This window comes from Alexandromys fortis, unplaced genomic scaffold, assembly GCF_014885135.2.
Source record: "Alexandromys fortis isolate MF-2015 unplaced genomic scaffold, M_Fortis_MF-2015_v1.1 scaffold_50, whole genome shotgun sequence".
Taxonomy (NCBI): Eukaryota; Metazoa; Chordata; class Mammalia; order Rodentia; family Cricetidae; genus Alexandromys; species Alexandromys fortis.
The window spans coordinates 9,628,480-9,646,895 of NW_026067932.1; the positions used below are offsets into that span (position 1 = coordinate 9,628,480).

At 47.6% G+C, this 18,416-nt stretch overlaps 1 protein-coding gene across 2 annotated transcripts in view; it reads right to left on the reverse strand.

Annotated features, from left to right (window-relative positions):
- Window positions 1–527: 527 nt before the first annotated feature.
- Aldh1l2 (aldehyde dehydrogenase 1 family member L2) overlaps window positions 528–18,416 on the reverse strand; it is a 38,217-nt gene continuing 20,328 nt past the window's right edge. Inside the window, exons 11-23 of one of the 2 annotated variants that reach the window (XM_050145763.1) lie at window positions 16,726–16,845; window positions 16,026–16,153; window positions 13,698–13,848; window positions 12,970–13,040; window positions 12,539–12,644; window positions 10,381–10,468; window positions 9,882–9,975; window positions 9,229–9,328; window positions 8,093–8,191; window positions 5,836–6,001; window positions 3,823–3,928; window positions 3,029–3,228; window positions 528–776 (exon numbers count right to left, since the gene is read on the reverse strand). In XM_050145763.1, the coding sequence (XP_050001720.1) occupies window positions 721–776; window positions 3,029–3,228; window positions 3,823–3,928; window positions 5,836–6,001; window positions 8,093–8,191; window positions 9,229–9,328; window positions 9,882–9,975; window positions 10,381–10,468; window positions 12,539–12,644; window positions 12,970–13,040; window positions 13,698–13,848; window positions 16,026–16,153; window positions 16,726–16,845 (1,485 nt within the window). In that variant the 3' untranslated portion in view covers window positions 528–720. The other variant, XM_050145764.1, reaches the window with a different exon arrangement.

Below are 18,416 nucleotides of genomic sequence, written 5' to 3' on the forward strand. Positions count from 1 at the left end.
TTTCCCAGTCAGACAGTAAGGCAGTCTATTACGACTAAGATTGGCTGTCTCACGCTGTTTACCTCCCAAAATTTGCCTGGAAAGATGTTTACTGGGGTTTAAATTATAGGACCAAAAACAATGTGAGTAATTTTGGTGTCCTCAGAACTTAACTTTGTTAACTTTGTTCTAGAGGTAGGGTTCCTGGGTGCTCCTCTGTCATGTCATGATGGGCAACAGAATAGTCAAAGGCACCAAGATCGCTTTACTATGGGAATGAAAAGGACAGCCGTCACATTCTATGGGGATACCCTGTTCTTTGATAGCAAAAGTAAAGAAATAATCGTCGGTATCCCGTATGTATGGCTCAGGGATTAGAGACCCAGAAGTCCTGTATATTATAGCTGAGTGAAGTCAGTGTGTTCAGGAAGGATGGCCTTGAAGAGAATAGTTCTTCCTGGGAGATAGCGGACTCCCACACTTTAGAAATACAAACAATAACCAGCGTTGTTAATCCTGACAGAGGTAAGACATTCGGTGATAAGAAAGATGTGTACTGGAATTTATTGCGGTCCTTGTTCAAATGCTCCCCAAGAGGCCCAACACTCAGGCAAATGGCCGCACGAGTGGTGCAATCTTCTTTTTGGTCTTCTTGGTCCTTCTGTATATTTTTGTGGCTCCCAGATTGTTCCTTGTTCATCAGCAACTGTTGGTCAACGGCCTCCTGATGCTAGTGTTGCTCTAATACTCCAGCGTCACCGTTTTGGTTTTGAGGTATTCGTTCAGGGCTTCCTCACCTGGGGGAGAGAAGAGTAGGCAGTAGAACACACACAAGGATGGGTAAGGCCTTGTGGCCTAGGCCTGTGCTGCTTAGGTTCACACGAGATATTAGAGAGCCTTGAAGTAAGTTAGGGGAAGCCCCTGATGTTAGGCATCGCTAACAGTCCTCACAGTGTGGATGCTAGTGTATCATAGCCCGTGATGAGTAGTGAGGGCTCGAGAAGCCTACCAGGGCCTTCAGGGATTGGAGCGTTGGTTGGTGAACTTCAGCCCTAACCTTCCTCCTGTTCCCTGCTTGATGAACTCTGTTTCTTTGTTTTGTGGTCCTGTGGCCAGGGTGCTGTTTGTTCAGTTGCATTAAATAAAGCAGAGTTGAGTACAGGGAGGAAAACTTGGGGACGTTCGCTGAGAGGGGACTGGAAGTGCAGTTTCCTTTGCTTGGCGGAGAGGGAAGACCACATCTTGGCTTCACCTGCTTCCAGACAAGTGATCTCAACAGTGGCCAAAGTTACAGGAGGCCAATGCCAGGGAGTCCCCAAGGAGTCTCATGACCACAGTAGACAGGGTGCAGAAGCCAAGGACAGGATGTCATACAGAGTCTGTTGAACACAGTACACAGAGGGCACAGAGGCCAAGGGCAGGTGCCACAATGCAGGGTGCCACAAGGAGTCTGATGAACACGGTAGACAGAGGGTACAGAGGCCAAGGACGGGATGACACCAGGAGTCTGAGGAACATGGTAGACAGAGGGTACACAGGCCAAGGGCAGGTGCCACAAGGAGTCTGAACACAGTAGACAAAGGGTACACAGACCAAGGGCAGGTGTCACAAGGAGTCTGAACACAGTAGACAGAGGGTACACAGGCCAAGGGCAGGTGTCACAAGGAGTCTGAGGAACATGGTAGAGGGCTGTCAAACTTGTTCCCTCATTTGAGCAATGAGGAAGGATGACAAACTTGTTCCCAGCCTTCTCCAGAGCAATCAGATCAGATATTTTACAGCCCCTAGGCAACTACAACCTACGATTGCCGAGATTGAGCCTACACTGAGCCAAGGAGCCTTCAGTCGTGTCAGAACCGTGAGGCATTTTGTTTTGTTTTATAGTCAAACAAGCCTTTAGCTGCCGGTTACACTGTCAGAGAACAAAAACAAGTAGTTCTATAACAAACATTCCCAAGAAAACCTGCAACTGTGTCTTAGACCCAAACCACTTTTTATTCCTATAAATACATTGTCAAAAATCTCTAGGAAACAGAATCTAATGCCTTAAATGAGCCAAATTTGCAGGGAAGTTTCAGCAAATCAAGTATTTTTATTTTAGAGTGTTTTGAGATTCACATAGCCTAGGCTGTTTTCCAATTTGCTATTTGGCCAAGGATGCTCTTGAACTGATCCTCCTGTCTCCTGTGCTCCTAAGTGCTGGGTTGCAGGCCTGAACCACCATACCATGCTCTCCCATCCTAATGTGTATTTTTATACTTTTAAGCAATGGAGGACTACAGAGTAGGAGATGAGATCTGCAGTTGGATTGAGTGACTTTTGCTTCTCTGTCTGCGCCTGTCTGTGTGGAACTGGGCACCTCATCCCCCTTTTCTAGGCCCGGTTCTCCTGATCAGAACAATGGCATCCTAGTAGCTGTCTGCTGGGTTCCCTCACTTGTGCTCATCAGGTAAAGTCTTACACGAGGGCCCAGCACAACCTCAGCATCCAGACCATTGCTGACCGTGAACTGCGTCCAGCATCGTGTGTTCTCTGTTCCTGGAGGCCCTGCGTGCCCAGGAGTCCCTGCTTATCTCAGTGACTCTGCAAGACTCACAGAGAGGACCAACCCCAGAGCTACTTTGACCCCCCCCCCAGACTGTCGTCTTGGTTCCACTGAGTTCCACAAAACCAACTTCATACTGAAAGTCAGATTTCAAAACACGTTATAGCTAAAACAATTGACCTAAGAGATTTCTGAGTGGGGAAAGGCCCTTCTCAAGCAAGCCCCATGGACTGTGTTAAATCTCCAGGATCCATGGGGTGAAAGGAGAGAACCAACATGGACAGTTTTCCTCCGAGCACATGTGTGACATGACACACGTACACATGAACAGAAACAGTTGTAGTTCTCTTCAAATGTACTTAGTGGTTTTTAGAATTTCAGTTTCCTTCGTAAACTGCTGTGTAGGAGATCTCCTTTAAAGTAATAAGGGAGTGGGGTGGCCTGGAAATAATGTTTCTGTGTGGTGCAGTGTGGATGTCCAGAAGCAAAATAGGCTGCACTCACCTAAGTCCTTCCCGAAGCCAGACTGCTTCACTCCGCCGAAAGGGGCGGCCACGTCTGTCTTGTTATAGGTGTTGATGAAAACCGTTCCCGCCTCTAGCTTGTCACTTACGTACATGGCCTTATTGATGTCTCTCGTGAAAACCCCAGAGGCCAAACCATATTCGGTGTTATTTGCTCGGCGCAGAACTCCATCGATGTCCCTGTGAGATATTTCCAGAAGCAGAAAACACCATTAAATATGCAGGGAGAGTATTCCACTCTCCACACAGGTTGGGGAGTATCTCTTCCTATTTCACCAGCATCATCTTTTTTAGTCTGCAGGGATCATTTGTGTGCTTCCTCTGCCAATTTTCGGAGCCTTTTTTCCTGTGTGCACCCCTCTTCAGAACTGTCCAGCCCCAAAGCTCTCCTGTCTTCCCCACATGCAGCTACTCTGTCTCCTTAGCTTTTGAGACAGGGTCTCTCATTAAACCTGTAGCTCACCAGTCAGGCTGGATTGGCTTGTGGGATGACATTCCTGTCTCTGCTCAGTTCTGAGTTTGCATCTGCCATGGTGCCAGACCTCCCTCCTAAGTGGGTGCTAGGATCTGCACTCCAGCCCTCTTCTTTGCCCAGGAAGCCCTTCACCCAGTGAGCTGTCTCCCAGCCCCCAGGTGCTTCTAACTTATTAGCCAGTTCGTTTACTCTTAGGGTGGAGACTTGCACGCCCACTGAATGCATTCTCTAAGGACAGCACCAGGCAGAGGAGTTATCTCGCTGAAACCCCTATTACACAGTGTGCGTAGGGAACACACCCGTTTTGAAACTTAGAAATGACCATGATAGGCCCGAAGGATTCCTCTTTGGCGAGATACATGTGGTCCTCGACGTCTGTGAACACAGTTGGTTCCATGAAGAAGCCTGGGAGGAAGAATAGACGCATCAGCCACAGGCGAGGTCGTTTCATCCCCAGTTTACTGAGGTAGTCCAGCCCCCACCCCAGGCTTATCTAAAGAAGAGAACCGTCTTCTGTGTAGCAGGAGCCTTCCTGGATGCTCATTTTTTACATGACTATTGTGGAAAGCTCAAGGATGTAAGAGGAGAGTATGTATTTAATATATATTCATAGTTCAGCACTTTTGAGTTGTTGTTTTTTCCCCACTGACATGTCTTGAACCTCCATCCTGCCTCAGGTTTTCAAGTGCTGGAGTTAAGTTGTATGCCACCCTACCTGGCTCTATTGTTGAATATCTTAGCATTTTTAATTTGACGTTGCTTTGTTAAGGTGTCATTTCTTTTTCTATATCATATATTCCTTTAAAAAAAAAATCCCTTGGGCATGGTAAGATGGCTCAGTGGTGAAGAGCACTTGCTCTTCCAGAAGACCCGGGTTTGATTCCCAGCCCCACGTGGTACCTGGAACTGCAGTCCCCGGAGGTACAGACCCTCTCCTGACTGTCACAGACACCAAGCAAGCATGTGCTACACAGACCCACATACAGGCTCAACACACACATAACCAAGCAAGCATGTGATACACAGGCCCACATACAGGCTCCACACACATACATATAAAATAAAAATGGTGTTTTTTTTTTTTTTAAAAATTATGTGTTCGCCTGCATGCGTGCACACTGTGCTCTTGCTCGGTGCCCACGGAGATCAGAAGTCCTCTGGAACTGGAGTTACAGCTGTGAGCTCCCGTGTAGGTGCTGGGAGTCAACCCAGGTCTTGTGCAAGAGCAGCAGTGCAGTAGATGCCTTATCCCTCTCCAGCTGCCAGTGCCTTGGTCTAAGGACTCCCGTCTCCATGGACCACCATTTTCTCCCTGAATCAGTGATTTTCATCAAGAGAAATGCAAAGCAGTGATTTTTCTACTCTGTCTTTTTTTTTTTCCTTCTCCCAAGACAAGGTTTTTTTCTATGTAGCTCTGACTGTCCTAGAACTCAGTCTGTTGACCAGGCTGGCCTACAACTCAGAGATCTGACTGCCTCTGCCTGCCTAGTGCTAGGATTAAAGGCGTGCGCCACTACCACCCGGCTTTTTTATTCTTTTGATTTACAACAATTCTTTTCTGGAAATGTCCCTGTACCACCTATTCAGGATTCTGGAAACTCAGCTCATCCAGGGAACACAGGATAAATACTTTGATTTTTCTTGCAATCGCCGTCATTTAAAATAAAGAGCCGGTGTACAGTAACAGTCCAAACAGTAGTTGTCTGCTTTTGAAGATCAACATATCAAGCCCCGTCTTGACAGCAGGTGAAAACTGCATGCACACACTGCACCTACACGCATATGCACCCAGGTGCACAAACACGCACACACAATACATGTATATACATATGCTGCACATATACACACACATGCTGCACCTACATGGATAAGCACCCAAGTGCACCAACACATGTAAAAACATACATACACATGTATATACATACACTGCACATATACATATTCACTCACATAGGCAAACACACACTGCTCCTACACGCATATGCACCCATGTGCACAAACACGTACAAACACAAATAAAAAAAAAAAAAAAACAAATAAAAATAAACACACAAAAAAACACACACAAGCTGTACCTACACAGATATGCGCCCATTTGCGCACACACATACATACATTGCACATACACACAAACATAGGCACACACACACATAGGCACACATGCCACACCTGTATTCATAAGCACACGTGTGTGTGCACACACAGACACACCACTCTTCTGCAAGGGAAGCACTGAAATAGAAGTCAATACCATCCATTCTGGCTTTTGGGTGGGGGGCAGGCACCAGGCACTTCCCCAAAGACGCTCTTACCTGACCGCTGCACCTGTCGTCCTCCGTATACCAGGGTGGCCCCTTCCTTCACCCCAGTTTCACAGTACTGCAGCAGCTTTTCTAGATGGGCTTTGTGGTTTTGGGGCCCGTGGTCCGTAGATCTGTCCAGCGGATCACCAATCTTCATCTTTTTAATCTCTTCCACCTGTATTTTACCCAATCCACAAAACACAGTCGCCGTTAGTAGTAGCAGTGTTATCAGTCACGTGTTCTATGTGTCTTATTTGTGTCATGGTGTCCTGAGCGGTTGACAGATGTGTGGTTGGCTCTTTCCAGCTGCACTGGAGGTAAGTCTTCAATGTTTCCATGTTACAGAAGGCGAAACCAAGGCCCCGAAGGAGTTAAATGGTTTGTCTCATCACACACAGTCACGCTACACTGTGACTTTGAAGGTCAAGTCCCTAAGTACTATGTTCTCACAATACAAGCCCAGTGCTGTGTATCCAAATCTTGAATTTTAACCCATGAAGAGCAAAGTGACATTCTCGAATTTTCATTAATGTCTTAGACTCTTGATGGCAAAAGAATTTCTGGTGTTTTCCCCTCTTTAAATGTGGTAGAGCGCCCTTGTGAGACTCTCGTGAGACAGCCAGGCTGGAAGAATTGCTGGAATGGTTTTGTTTTTGTTTTGAGGTTTTTTTGTTGTTGTTGTTGTTTTGTTGTTTTATTTGGGGGGGGGGGACAGACACCATGTAGCCCAGGCTGTCTTTAATCCCCTGTGTAACCAGGGCTGACCTGGCCTGTAGCCAGGATGGAATGTTTTGGTGAGAAGTGCCGCACTGCTTTTTCCTGGCACACCATGTGTGCTACTTTTCATCCTGGTCATCCTCTGTGTCGTTTTCCGGCTGTAACTCCAGCTCAACGAGGAGAAAGGACGGAGGACACCATGACCCCGTGAGCTTTAATATAGATCTGCTACTGATCTCTTGGTGCCATGCTAACCCTGTGCTGTAGAGAGGCTCTGCATAATGGTGACCCTGGCTGCCTGCCTGTTGTGTATTGCCAATGCCCAGAAGATGGTGACCCTGGCTGCCTATTGGTTCTGTATTGTCAATGCCCAAAAGATGGTGACCCTGGCTGCCTATTGGTTCTGTATTGTCAATGCCCAGAAGATGGTGACCCTGGCTGCCTATTGGTTCTGTATTGTCAATACCCAGCCTCAGCACTTAGCTGTTGAGGGCTGGAGAGATGGATCAGAGGATAGGAATGCATGTTGTTTTTGCAGAAGATCTGTTTGGTTTTTAGTACCCACACCAGGTGCTCACAACCACCTCTGACCTTCAGGGTGCACACACACACAGTTACAAATAAATCTTATCTGGTTGTGTTGGTGCGCATCTTTACTACCAGCATTTGGGACCCAGAAGCAGGTAGATCTCTTGAGTTTGAGGGCAGCCTGGTCTACATAGCAAGCTTCCAGTTAGGTAGGTTACACAGTGAAATCCTGCTCATCCAAGTCTTAAAAAAGGAAACACGATGAATGAATACCAAAATTGCCCTTGTAGAAAACAGTCCTGTACTGGACCAATAAAGCAAGTGCTTGATGTTTCTGGTCTCTGCTTTGAAAATGTCTCATGTGTCAGATCTTATGAGCCTCTGTACATTTATACTACGGACTGGATTCTAATGAGACACAAAGTAAATTACTCTGTAAGGCTGAGGAGTCAGTGACTACTGCCCACTGACTCCCCACGACCTGCCTCTTAAAAAACGTATCATGCTCTTTGTGAAGAAAGGATGCCTCTGCTTTTGTGTGTTTGTTTATGTGTCTGTATTTGTGTGTATGCAGGTGAATGTGTGTGTGTGTGCGCGCACAGGTGGAGGCCAGAGAACAACCTGGCTGTTTTTCCCCAGGTGTTCTTCACCTGTGTTTTGAGGCTGAGTTTCTCCTTTGCCCGAAGCCTGCTGGTCAGTCTATGGTGTTTTGTTCGTTAGTCCCTGGCCTCTGTCTGTGTCTACTGCCTGTCCAGCCCTGGGATTACAGGTATGTGCCAGTGCACTGTGTGTGTGTGTATGTATGCATGTGCATGTATGTGTGTGTATTAAGTGTGTGTGTATCTTGGAACACAGGGCCATGTGTGTGTTAAGTAGTCACTGAACCATCTGCACCCCTGGCCATCTCAACTATTACAATACCGCCATTGCTATCTCACATCTAAAATTCAGGAATAATCCCAGAAGTGCTTTTCCAGAGAACTGTTCATGTACAACCCGCAGCAGATCTAAGATGCCTTACCACCCTGGTTACGAATTCGTCGTGGATGGACTCTTCCACAAACAGCCGTCCCGCCGCAATGCAATTCTCTCCTTTATTGAAAAACACTGCACCCATGCCCTTCAGCAACAGAGGAGAAAGCCACGTTAGTATTGCTCAGGTCAGCTGGTCATCCCATCACACAGAGAGGGCAGCACTCTGTGTGAGAACATGTTCATGTGTGTGTGCACATGGAAATGGGGTCAACACCACATGTGTTTCTCGGTTGTTCTCCATGTCTTAATTTTTTTTTTTCTTGTCAGGGTCTCTTGCTGACTATCTGGACTGGCTGGCTAGTGAATTCCAGGGATGCTCCCACCTCCCAGTGCTGGGACTCCGGGTCCACACTGCCTTATCTAGTGTGGGTGCTGTGAATCCAGATACTGGTTTTTGCACTTGCTGTACTGACTGAGCCCTCTGCCCTGCCCCCACCTGTTTTTATGCAAGTGCCACGGTAACAGAGACTGGAGACAGTCCTGTAGATTGTTAGTGACTCTTAGCAACTGCCAGGAGATAGTTGTTTTGACTTTTCCCAGTTGCAGCTCGTGAGCACTTATTTAAAATGTGTGACAATGAGGATACACCTAAGATGATCCTGTGCAGGGTTTATAGATGAGTACCGCCATGCCCAGTTTATGACGTGCTGGGAATCAAACCCTGACTTCCATTGCAGGCAAAGGCAAGCCCTGCTAACTACTTTTCTCCTTATTTTAGAAATATTTTACATGTTAAATTTTGGAGGCAGGTGCATAAATATTTTAACGTGTATGAAGGTCAGAGGTCAACTTGCAGGAGGTGGTTTTTTCTTCCACTTTGTGAGTCTGCGAATGGAACTTGGGTGTTAGGCATGGAGGCAAACCCTTTGCTGAGTTTCTTTAAAGAGTTTAGCCAGAGCCTGGTTTCTAAGACCAGAAGAGGGATGAAGGAGACAAGGTGCTATCAGACAGGAGGGAGATTTTATAAAAAGCCATTTAAAGCAATTAAGCATCCCTAGGATAAACACAAAGATGACATTTGCTTCTGACCAGCTCAACTAGATCCCATCTGAAGGCCTCCCACAAAGGAGAGGAAGCGTGTTGTAGATCTAGGCGCCTTCTGCCTGGTTTGGGCCCACTTACCATCCTCACGGCCTTGTCAAGTTCACAGTCATTGAATATTATAAGTGGGGATTTGCCGCCCAGCTCCAGGGAGACTTTCTTCAGGTTGCTCACAGCACAGCTAGAGGAGAACAAATAGGAACAAGCAGTTATTCTGTCCGTCCATCCGTCCGTCCGTCCGTCCGTCTGTGTCTCTCTCTCTCTCTCCTAACCATGTTCGTACTTGAAATGCAAAATACAATTCAGCGTCAGAAACATGAAGAACCTCGCTTATGAGGGCGTGGCAGTGCATGCCTGTAGCTCCCGCGTGCAGAGCGTGGAGGCAGGAGGATGACGAGTGCAAGTCCAGACCTGCTGCACAGATAAACCGCGTCTCAGGAGTGGGGGGGGGGGGAGAAAAGAAACCTGATATGGTGGCTGGGCGGTAAATGTGGTAGGTTCACGTGGTTTTTTTCCCCATGGTTTGTATAGTTCAGAGGTGTTCTGTAATGTTTGAGAAATCCGGTGGTCAAATAATGAAGATTCCCCATAGGAATCAAACCCAGGGCGTTGTGCAACCTCGGCAATCAATCTGCCAGCTGAGCCCTATCCCCAGCCTTTTCTTCGTTCCAACACACTCTGTTGGAAGTCAGGTCGAAGCCTGATTGAGTGGGCTTCCCACAGCAAGCCAGTACCTGCTCATGATCTGTTTGCCCACAGACGTGGAGCCGGTGAAGCCAAGCTTGCGGATGTCCGGGTGCTGAGACAGCCGCTGTCCTGCGACTCCCCCTGCAGAATTCATTAAGGGGAAGACACGACTCAGATCTTGCAGGGAGGGTGGGTTTGTGTTTGCTCAAGTAGGGTTTCTAAGCTTAGATTCAAACCCGCAGTTACATTTTTTGTGTTAATTACAAATGGATTTAAACAGTGTCCTCCATGCAGCGGTGCCCATTGGTGGAGAAGCCTCAATTGTTACCTTCCAAAGTCAATATGGCCCCCTTAGGGCAGTTTTCCAATGCCATTCCTTTCCACGCTCCACACACATTAGATTTCAACTCTGTATTTCCATTACACCATAAATGTATTAAGCTTCGTGAACTGTATTCAGTTGTAACGCAGTTCATTCGGGCTAAGACTGCCGTGGGAAACAGCATTCAGCTTCCTGAGCTGCCCGTTGGTCCCCTGCAGGTTTACCTGAGCCCGGCACAATGTTGATGACCCCCTTTGGAAACCCAGCTCTCACTGTCAGCTCTGCAAACTTCAGGGCTGTCAAGGGCGTGACCTGGAAGAGAAGACAGCCATTGCCTTCCTCAGACCTGCTGTCTTTACCAGGGCCCTGATTCCCCCGTTTGTGGGTGTGGTGCACACTTGAGGTACGTGCACAGGAGTGTGGGTGTGCACACTTATGGAAACCAGGGCTGGATGTTGCTGTTGTCCACCTTATTGCCTTGAGACGTCACTGAATCAGAAGCGTGGCGTTTCAGCTAAGCTAGTTATAATCAATCTGTCTGCATCCACGTGTTCCCCACTGCTGCTCAGGCTACAGGCACATCCTTCTGTGTCCAGCTCACCACACAGCTTCTGAGGATCCAGACTCAGGTGTACATGCTGGCAAAGCTTGTCCTCCCGCCCGGTGAGCCATTTCCCTGCCCCTGGGAGTCCATTCTCTTTGTATCTTACATTGCTTTGTTGTTATTTTTTTTTTATTTGAAGATAACTTCAGGCTTATGGTAAAGTTGCTAAAATAGTCCAGAGAATTCCTCGTTCGCCCTGGACACCCAAATATGAAGTCTTCACTGTGTTTCTTTTTCGTTCTCTCTATCCTCTCATTTTTCCCCATGCTAACTCTGATTAACTAAATGTGTGCTTCTTTTTCTCGTTTGATCTCTAACAGTGGGGTAGGCAGGAAGATCCAGGGAGGTATGGAGAATATCTGAGCTTCTGTTTCCACCGGCAGATACACAGTAAACCATCTGTGACTCACGTTTAGGGCTGGACAATAGTGTTCAGTGTGCATGGAGGTGGGGTGGGGGGGTCACAGAAGGTGTCAGTATCCTGTGAATGAGGCACACGCAGAATCAAGGGGGACCTGCCCTCCCTCCGTCTGTCTGTCTCTCTCGCCCTCTCCCTCTCTCCCTGTGTGAGGGCAGGGAAGGAGAGGGAGATCACCATAGTCCCCGCATTAGTTTTGTCTGTGCCACTGTCCCACTCAGTTGTTCCTCTGCCCTGAAAGTTGCCCTGTGTGCAGTCAACAGGCCTCGCTACATGGAATCACAGATTTATTATTATTTTAAATGAAGCAACCTTCACAGAATGGACAAGTAGCCAAAAGACCCGGCGTGGAACCAGCATGACAAATACCGCAGCCCACGTGTAGAAAGGGCACCTGCTCCCCCTTCTAGTGACAGATTCCTTAGCTACACAGAGATGCTTAGACAGGGCCGCCTGGAGAAACTCGTGAGAAGCCAGCCGCAGTTGCTGCAGTGCCAAGAAGCCTACTGTGCCAGCCTGTTGTTTAGTCTACCACAGCGCTGTTGTTGAAGAGGGGACTGATCCAAGGTGTGTTATTATGCCCTGGAATGAAGCCACCATGGGTAGAATAACACTTATACCCATTCCCGAAGCTGGGTATGGCCTCTGCCTGTGATCATAGCCCTAGGGTGGTGGAGGCAGGAGGACCAGATGTTTTGGGTTTCAGGCCAGCTTCAGGTGCAGGGAAGTTCAAGATCAGCCTGAGTCACACGAGGTGTTCTTAACACATACAGAAACTACTGCAGCATCCGTAGGCTTCTCAGAGAAGTGCCCGAGGCATGTTCTTAAGCATTCCCTTGTTGTCCACACATGTACATGATTTCAGGCATGTTCAACCTGTGGCCCTTCCGTCATTTGTCTCCTGGATGACTGTGCATGTGGCCCAATATGATCGAGTTACGTCACAGAGTCGAAGTTTGTACACCCCCGGACCTAACACAATTGCCCAATTTCTACGTTAATCTTCTGTACTTTCCCCCATCTTCCATCCCTTTGCAAGATTTTTGGAAATTAAATGTGAATGGGGTCAGCAAGATGGTGCATAGACAAAGCCCTTGGCACCAAACCCTGTGACCCGAGTTCGATTCCCAGATCTTACAGGGAGAGAACAAATTCCTCAGACTCGTCCCCTGAGCTCTGCGCCCACGCACGAACACGCTCCTCCCCAACCTGCGATTTCTAAAAATGAGAATTTACAAATAACATACGAAGCGTTGTTTGTGAACCGGGGGAAGCTTGGAGGTGTGCTGTTCACAGATGTGTGTCTATGTTAAGTTTACTTACAGGCAAGTGGAGCTCTCTGCCCGCTGATGAGGCTCACCTGTGCCGGCTTGAGGACCAGGGTGTTGCCCGCCGCCAGGCATGCTGCGCTCTTCCAGGCCAGCATCATCAGTGGGTAGTTCCAGGGGATGATGATGGCGCAGGCGCTGCGAGGAGACGGCCCACGCCCTTAGTGCCCCCCCCTACGCTGACATATGTCCACGTCACCCCAGGCTCGAAGGCCCACCCCTTAGTGCCCCGCGCCACACTGGCACAGTGTCCACGTCACCCCAGGCTCGAAGGCCCACCCCTTAGTGCCCCGCGCCACACTGGCACAGTGTCCACGTCACCCCAGGCTCGAAGGCCCACCCCTTAGTGCCCCGCGCCACACTGGCACAGTGTCCACGTCACCCCAGGCTCGAAGGCCCACGCCCTTAGTGCTCCCCGCCACACTGGCACAGCGTCCACATCACCCAGAGGTTCTCCTCTTACCCAAGTGGCTCCTTCTTGGTGAAGGTTAGGTTGTGATTTGGACGGGCCTGGTTGATTGGGATTGTAGAGCCCTAAAGGAAACGGAGGTTGATATTTTATTAACTTAGATTACTAACCTTAATCGCAGATAATATGCTTTTTTGATCTCTCCTGTTCAACGTCTGGGAAATAAATTCCTGTGTTAGAATGAACTGCTGTTTCTTTCTCAAATGAACTATGATAGGACTGGGGAGATGACCCTGCTTGGGAAAGTGCATACTGTCAGCTTGATGACCTGAGTTCAGATCCCCAGCACCTATGTATAAAACACGAAATGGCACATGTCTATAATCCCAGAACTGGAGAGGCAGGACAGGCAGACTCCTGGAGATCTCGGATCAGACAGTCTAACCGAATCCACAAGCTCCAGGGTCAGTGAGAGACCCTGTCTCAAAAAACAGGTGGAGAGCAATTGAGGAAGAGACACCCAACATCCACCAAACACACACACACATGCATGCATGCACACTGCACGCATGAACACATGTATACACACAGATCAAGAAAGAAAAATAGTTAAAGGAGGCTCCTAGTGGGTTTGCCTGCTTTTCTGCAGCACGGGGATCCAACACTGCTCCCCCGCAGAGGACGGGAAATGAAGTGATGCCACCGAGCCAGAGGCCAGCCCTGCCACAAACCAGCGCTCTTGAGGCCACCTCCCTCTCGGGACGAGGAGCGTGTGTGCCTACCTGAATTTTGTCACACCAGCCTGCGAAGTATCTGAATGTCTGCACAGACATTCCGATGTGAGTCTTCAGAGCTAGGGTGTAGATGGCCCCGGAATCTAGTGCTTCTATGGTCGCCAGCTCCTCTTGGTTTTCTTCCATCAGATCAGCGAGTCTGTGTGCACAGGGGGAGGAATCCACTCAGCACTTACATGCTAGCACTAGTTGTACATGCTAGCGCTAGTTGTACATGCTAGCGCTAGTTGTACATGCTATCACTACTTGTACATGCTAGCATTAGTTGTACATGCTAGCACTAGTTGTACATGCTAGCTCTAGTTGTACATGCTAGCGCTAGTTGTACATGCTAGTCTAGTTGTACATGCTATCACTACTTGTACATGCTAGCATTAGTTGTACATGCTAGCGCTAGTTGTACATGCTAGGAATAGTTGTACATGCTAGAACTAGTTGTATGTGCTAGTCTAGTTGTACATGCTAGCACTATAGTTGTACATGCTAGCACTATAGTTGTACATGCTAGCACTATAGTTGTACATGCTAGCACCATAGTTGTACATGCTAGCACTATAGTTGTACATGCTAGCACTAATTGTACATGCTAGCACTAATTGTACATGCTAGCACTATAGTTGTACATGCTAGCACTATAGTTGTACATGCTAGCACTAATTGTATATGCTAGCGGTAGTTCTACATGCTACCACTGCGATTCCAGAGACTGATCCAGAGCAACATACCTCCCCCTATGGAGAGCATAGTCTAGGAAGGCAGCAATTAAATAAATCGTTGTATAAATGGTGTATTTCAGCAGGTTATTAATACAGATTTTGCAGTGCTATGGATCAAACCCCAAACCTCACATGCTAGGTAAGTGCTTTACCACTAAGCTACAGGGAGAAGCCAACCATGTCCTCAGCGTGTGCCCCTGGCCTCCTAGGTATAAGCAGTGGCGTGGTGGCGGAGCCACAGCAGCCACAGACAGGAGGTGGCGGGTCAAAGGAACCAGCAGCAAGCGAGTAGTTCATTATCACACAGGGAGGGGTCAGAGCACAAACCGCACCCCACTAAGGACCGTAGACACTTGTGGCTTTTTGGTTGCTACAGAAATGTTTCCAAACTAACTGCAGAGGACAAAGCAGGCATGTGGAGTGGATCCCCAACCCCACAGCAGATTCTTCAAGCTGCCGGTTTCCTCAGGAACATGAGTGGGGTCTGTGGCATTGTTGGGAATAGTCAAAAGAGCCATTTGTATTCATGCCCCACCCTGATTCCCCCTGTCCTTCCCACACCCTCCATCCTTCCGTCCCTGGGGTGGCTCTGGACATTCAGGAGTCTGGCTGGACAGGAGCCTCCATGCTTCTACTAAATCCAGATCTAAGAGGTCTGTCAATTCAGGCCAAACTTTTAGCTGTGTGTAAGCAAAAAGCAGGATAAATTATTGGAACTACTTCTAGAATACTCGCTTATTTGTAATATTCATCCAGAGTGTTGGTATTTTTCCTCCTTCCCTTTTTTTTTTTTTTTGAGACAGTGTTTCTTTGTGTAATAGTCCTAGCTGTCCTAGAACTAGCTTTTATAGACCAGGCTGTCCTCGAACTCACAGAGATCCATCTTCCTCTGCCTGTTTTGGGATTAAAGGCGTGCGTCACCACCACCTGGCTATCCTCCTTACTTCTTTGTCTTAGAAAACAAGGCGTAGCATGTCCCCTTGTGCAGTTTTGTCCATTTTCTCTACTCTGGTCCATGACCTTAGAGAATGACCTATGTATCCTATTTATTACCTGGTGACTGGGACACCTCAGGACATTTGTGAAGGTGGTGAAGGGTGTGCAGCTGCAGAGACTCTAGAGTGCTATTATGCAGCTACAGAGGACTCTAGAACACTCTTCTGCTGCTAAAGAAGGTACTAGAGCCCTATTCTGCAACTATAGACCTTGCCAGGTTCTAGCCATCACCTACTCCTCCATCTCTTCAGACCTCGGGGAAGCACCAACTTTCTCTGCCACCAGCCCTGTCTTCCCCTGGTCTTTGTGGGGGTTCCATGATGTTCTCCACATCTTACTCAGTCCTTGATGAGCTCTGACTGATACGAGCAGTAATCCAAACGTCAGGAACTTGTGTGGCATTTTATATGACTCAAGTAACAAGAGACACATAACGTCTTCCTCAGGTGCATTCAACATAGAATGTTTTGTGGGAATTTTAAAGTCTTAACAATGTTAACCTAGGTGTATTCAACATAGAATGTTTTGTGGGAATTTTTTTTAAAGTCTTAACAATGTCAACCAATACCCAATGATAACACAGTTGTTTTTACAGAAAGCATACCTGTACATCAGCCTTCCTCTTTCTCTGGCATTCATCCTTCCCCATTCACCATTTTCAAAGGCGTCTTTGGCTGCAGCCACCGCTTTGTCCACATCCGCTAAAGAGGCGTAGGACACTCTGCAGATCGTCTATTTCAGGGCAAGCGAAAAATAGGTCTCCTAAGGGATCTATCAGTGTGGCTCTTGGAATCAATATTCTATTACTAGGAAAAGTAGAGTGTGACTTATCACACAGGGGGTGGGCAGGGGAAATCCATGACAGGAAACCAATCCACGTAGGGCAAAGAAAGGGCAAAGTTAGAACAGTGAAACTGAACCTGATCATGGTCCATCCTATGCCTCATCTTATTCCGGAAGAACCCATTCAGGACAGCTGTGCCGTTTTTCCTTAGGGAAGTGGGATTGTTTTCCCTGAGTTCTCAGAGTCTGAAGTATCCCCCTCCCTCATGGAGCTCTATACAGAGAGATCTGCTGTGTGCAGGCACAACAGAGTAAATTCATCATAAATACTCAGTCTCCTTAAAACAAGGTTTCTGTGGGTCACAGTAGCCAGTGTCAGAGCGGAAGGGGTAAGAAATGCACGAAATGTATTTGAGGAGCTTGGGGGCAGAGCTAGAGCTGAGTGACTTCAGCCTGCCTGGTGCACAGCCTTGCGAGCCCAGAGCTCATGGCCGGTGGTCCCTGAGGCTGTCATTACTCACAGATCCATCTGTGGGGTTCACGGTGTCGTAAGTCTCCCCATCCTCGGCATCCACAAACTGCCCGTTTATGAAACACTGATATGGCATGTTCACGGTCATTTCGTTGACCTCCTTGGAGACCTGAGAATAAAACAAATGTGTTTCTGAGCTTATTAGCTTGATAGCAGATTTTGATGAAGAAGCATTCCCAGGGCTAGAGAGACTGTGGTGGTTAAGAGCACTTGTTCTTGCAGAGGAGCCAGGCTGGGTTCCCAGCACCTGCATAGCTCACAAATCTTCTGTAACGCAAGTTCCAGGGCATCTGGTTCCCTCTCCTCATCTCTAAGGGGGCCAAGTATACGCATGGTCCACAGGCATACGTGCAGGCAAAACACGCACACACATAAACAAGTTTAAAAAGTTAGTTTAAAACCCATAAAATGAGAGAGAGACAGAGAGACAGAGAGACAGAGAAGAGAGAGGGAGAAGGAGGAAGAGAGAGAGAGAAACATTCACCGATGTGGGAAAAAAGGCCAAGTCACAGGGATGTGACGGGACAGGGACAGGCATGGTGAGATGCGTTCAGGTGGCAGTTCTGCCCTGGGCTTAGCTCAGATGTTCTCTATTACAGACAGAAGAAATGCCTCAAACCCCCACGGACAGCACCATCTAGCAGCAGACACAACAGCGCCCCCTGTCGCACCACTTCCATCCTTGGAAAGTTTTCTCTTATCTGGGACATCTCCAGTTCTCCTCCGTGCGCTGTCTCCGTTGCACGTGAGCTACGGCATGGTTCTCCCTGCTGCCAGTGGAGAGCAGAGACTGAAACCACTCTACTTGCTTCCGTCAAGCTCAGAACCCGAGTTATAAAAACAGTCGCTATCAGCCTGTGAGGAGATGGCGTAGTAGTTAAGAGCACTTGGTACTCTTGCAGAGAACCGTGTTCAATTCCCGGCAACCACTCAGCTGCCTGTAACCTTAGCTCCAGCAGGATCTGACACAATCTTGTGGCCTCCATGGATACCTACATTCATGTACACACACACACACACACACACACACACACACACACAGCCAAATAGATACACATGCATACACATAATTAAAAACAGAAACAAAGCAAGACAGTTATATAAAGCAATAATTGAAAACCTGTGGTCGGGTTTATAGCAAATCCAGAAAGAATTCATATAAAAAAATAATAGCCCATGTTGAGGAGTATATAACAGAGCTGTGGCAGTGGGGTTTTCCTGTACTATTGGTATTAAGTTGGTATTAATCTGACCTAGATTGCTTTTAAGCAAAAAATGCTTATTGAAAGAAAATAACTAATAAAGTAGTAAGACAAACAAAGCAGGATGGTAAAGGCTCACACATCAAGGAAGACAGGCGAAGAGAAATAGACACCAGACTAGACAGATAGAAGGCACAGTGACAAAGAGTTTCACAAAAATAAACATCTGCACTGAATGTAGTTCCTCTTAGGAAGCAGAAGCAGGTGGATCTCTATGATTTTGAGGCTAGCCTGGTTTACAGAGCAAGTTATAGGACAGCCAGAGCTACATAGTGAGATACTGTCTTGGAAAAAAGTTTGTTTTGTGTCAAAGGATGTTAGCAAGAAAGGGAAAAAACAAATCAGCATACACACACGCGCACACAGAGAGAGAGAGAACCCATTCATAGGGCAAAAGAAAATATTCACAAATTCATAT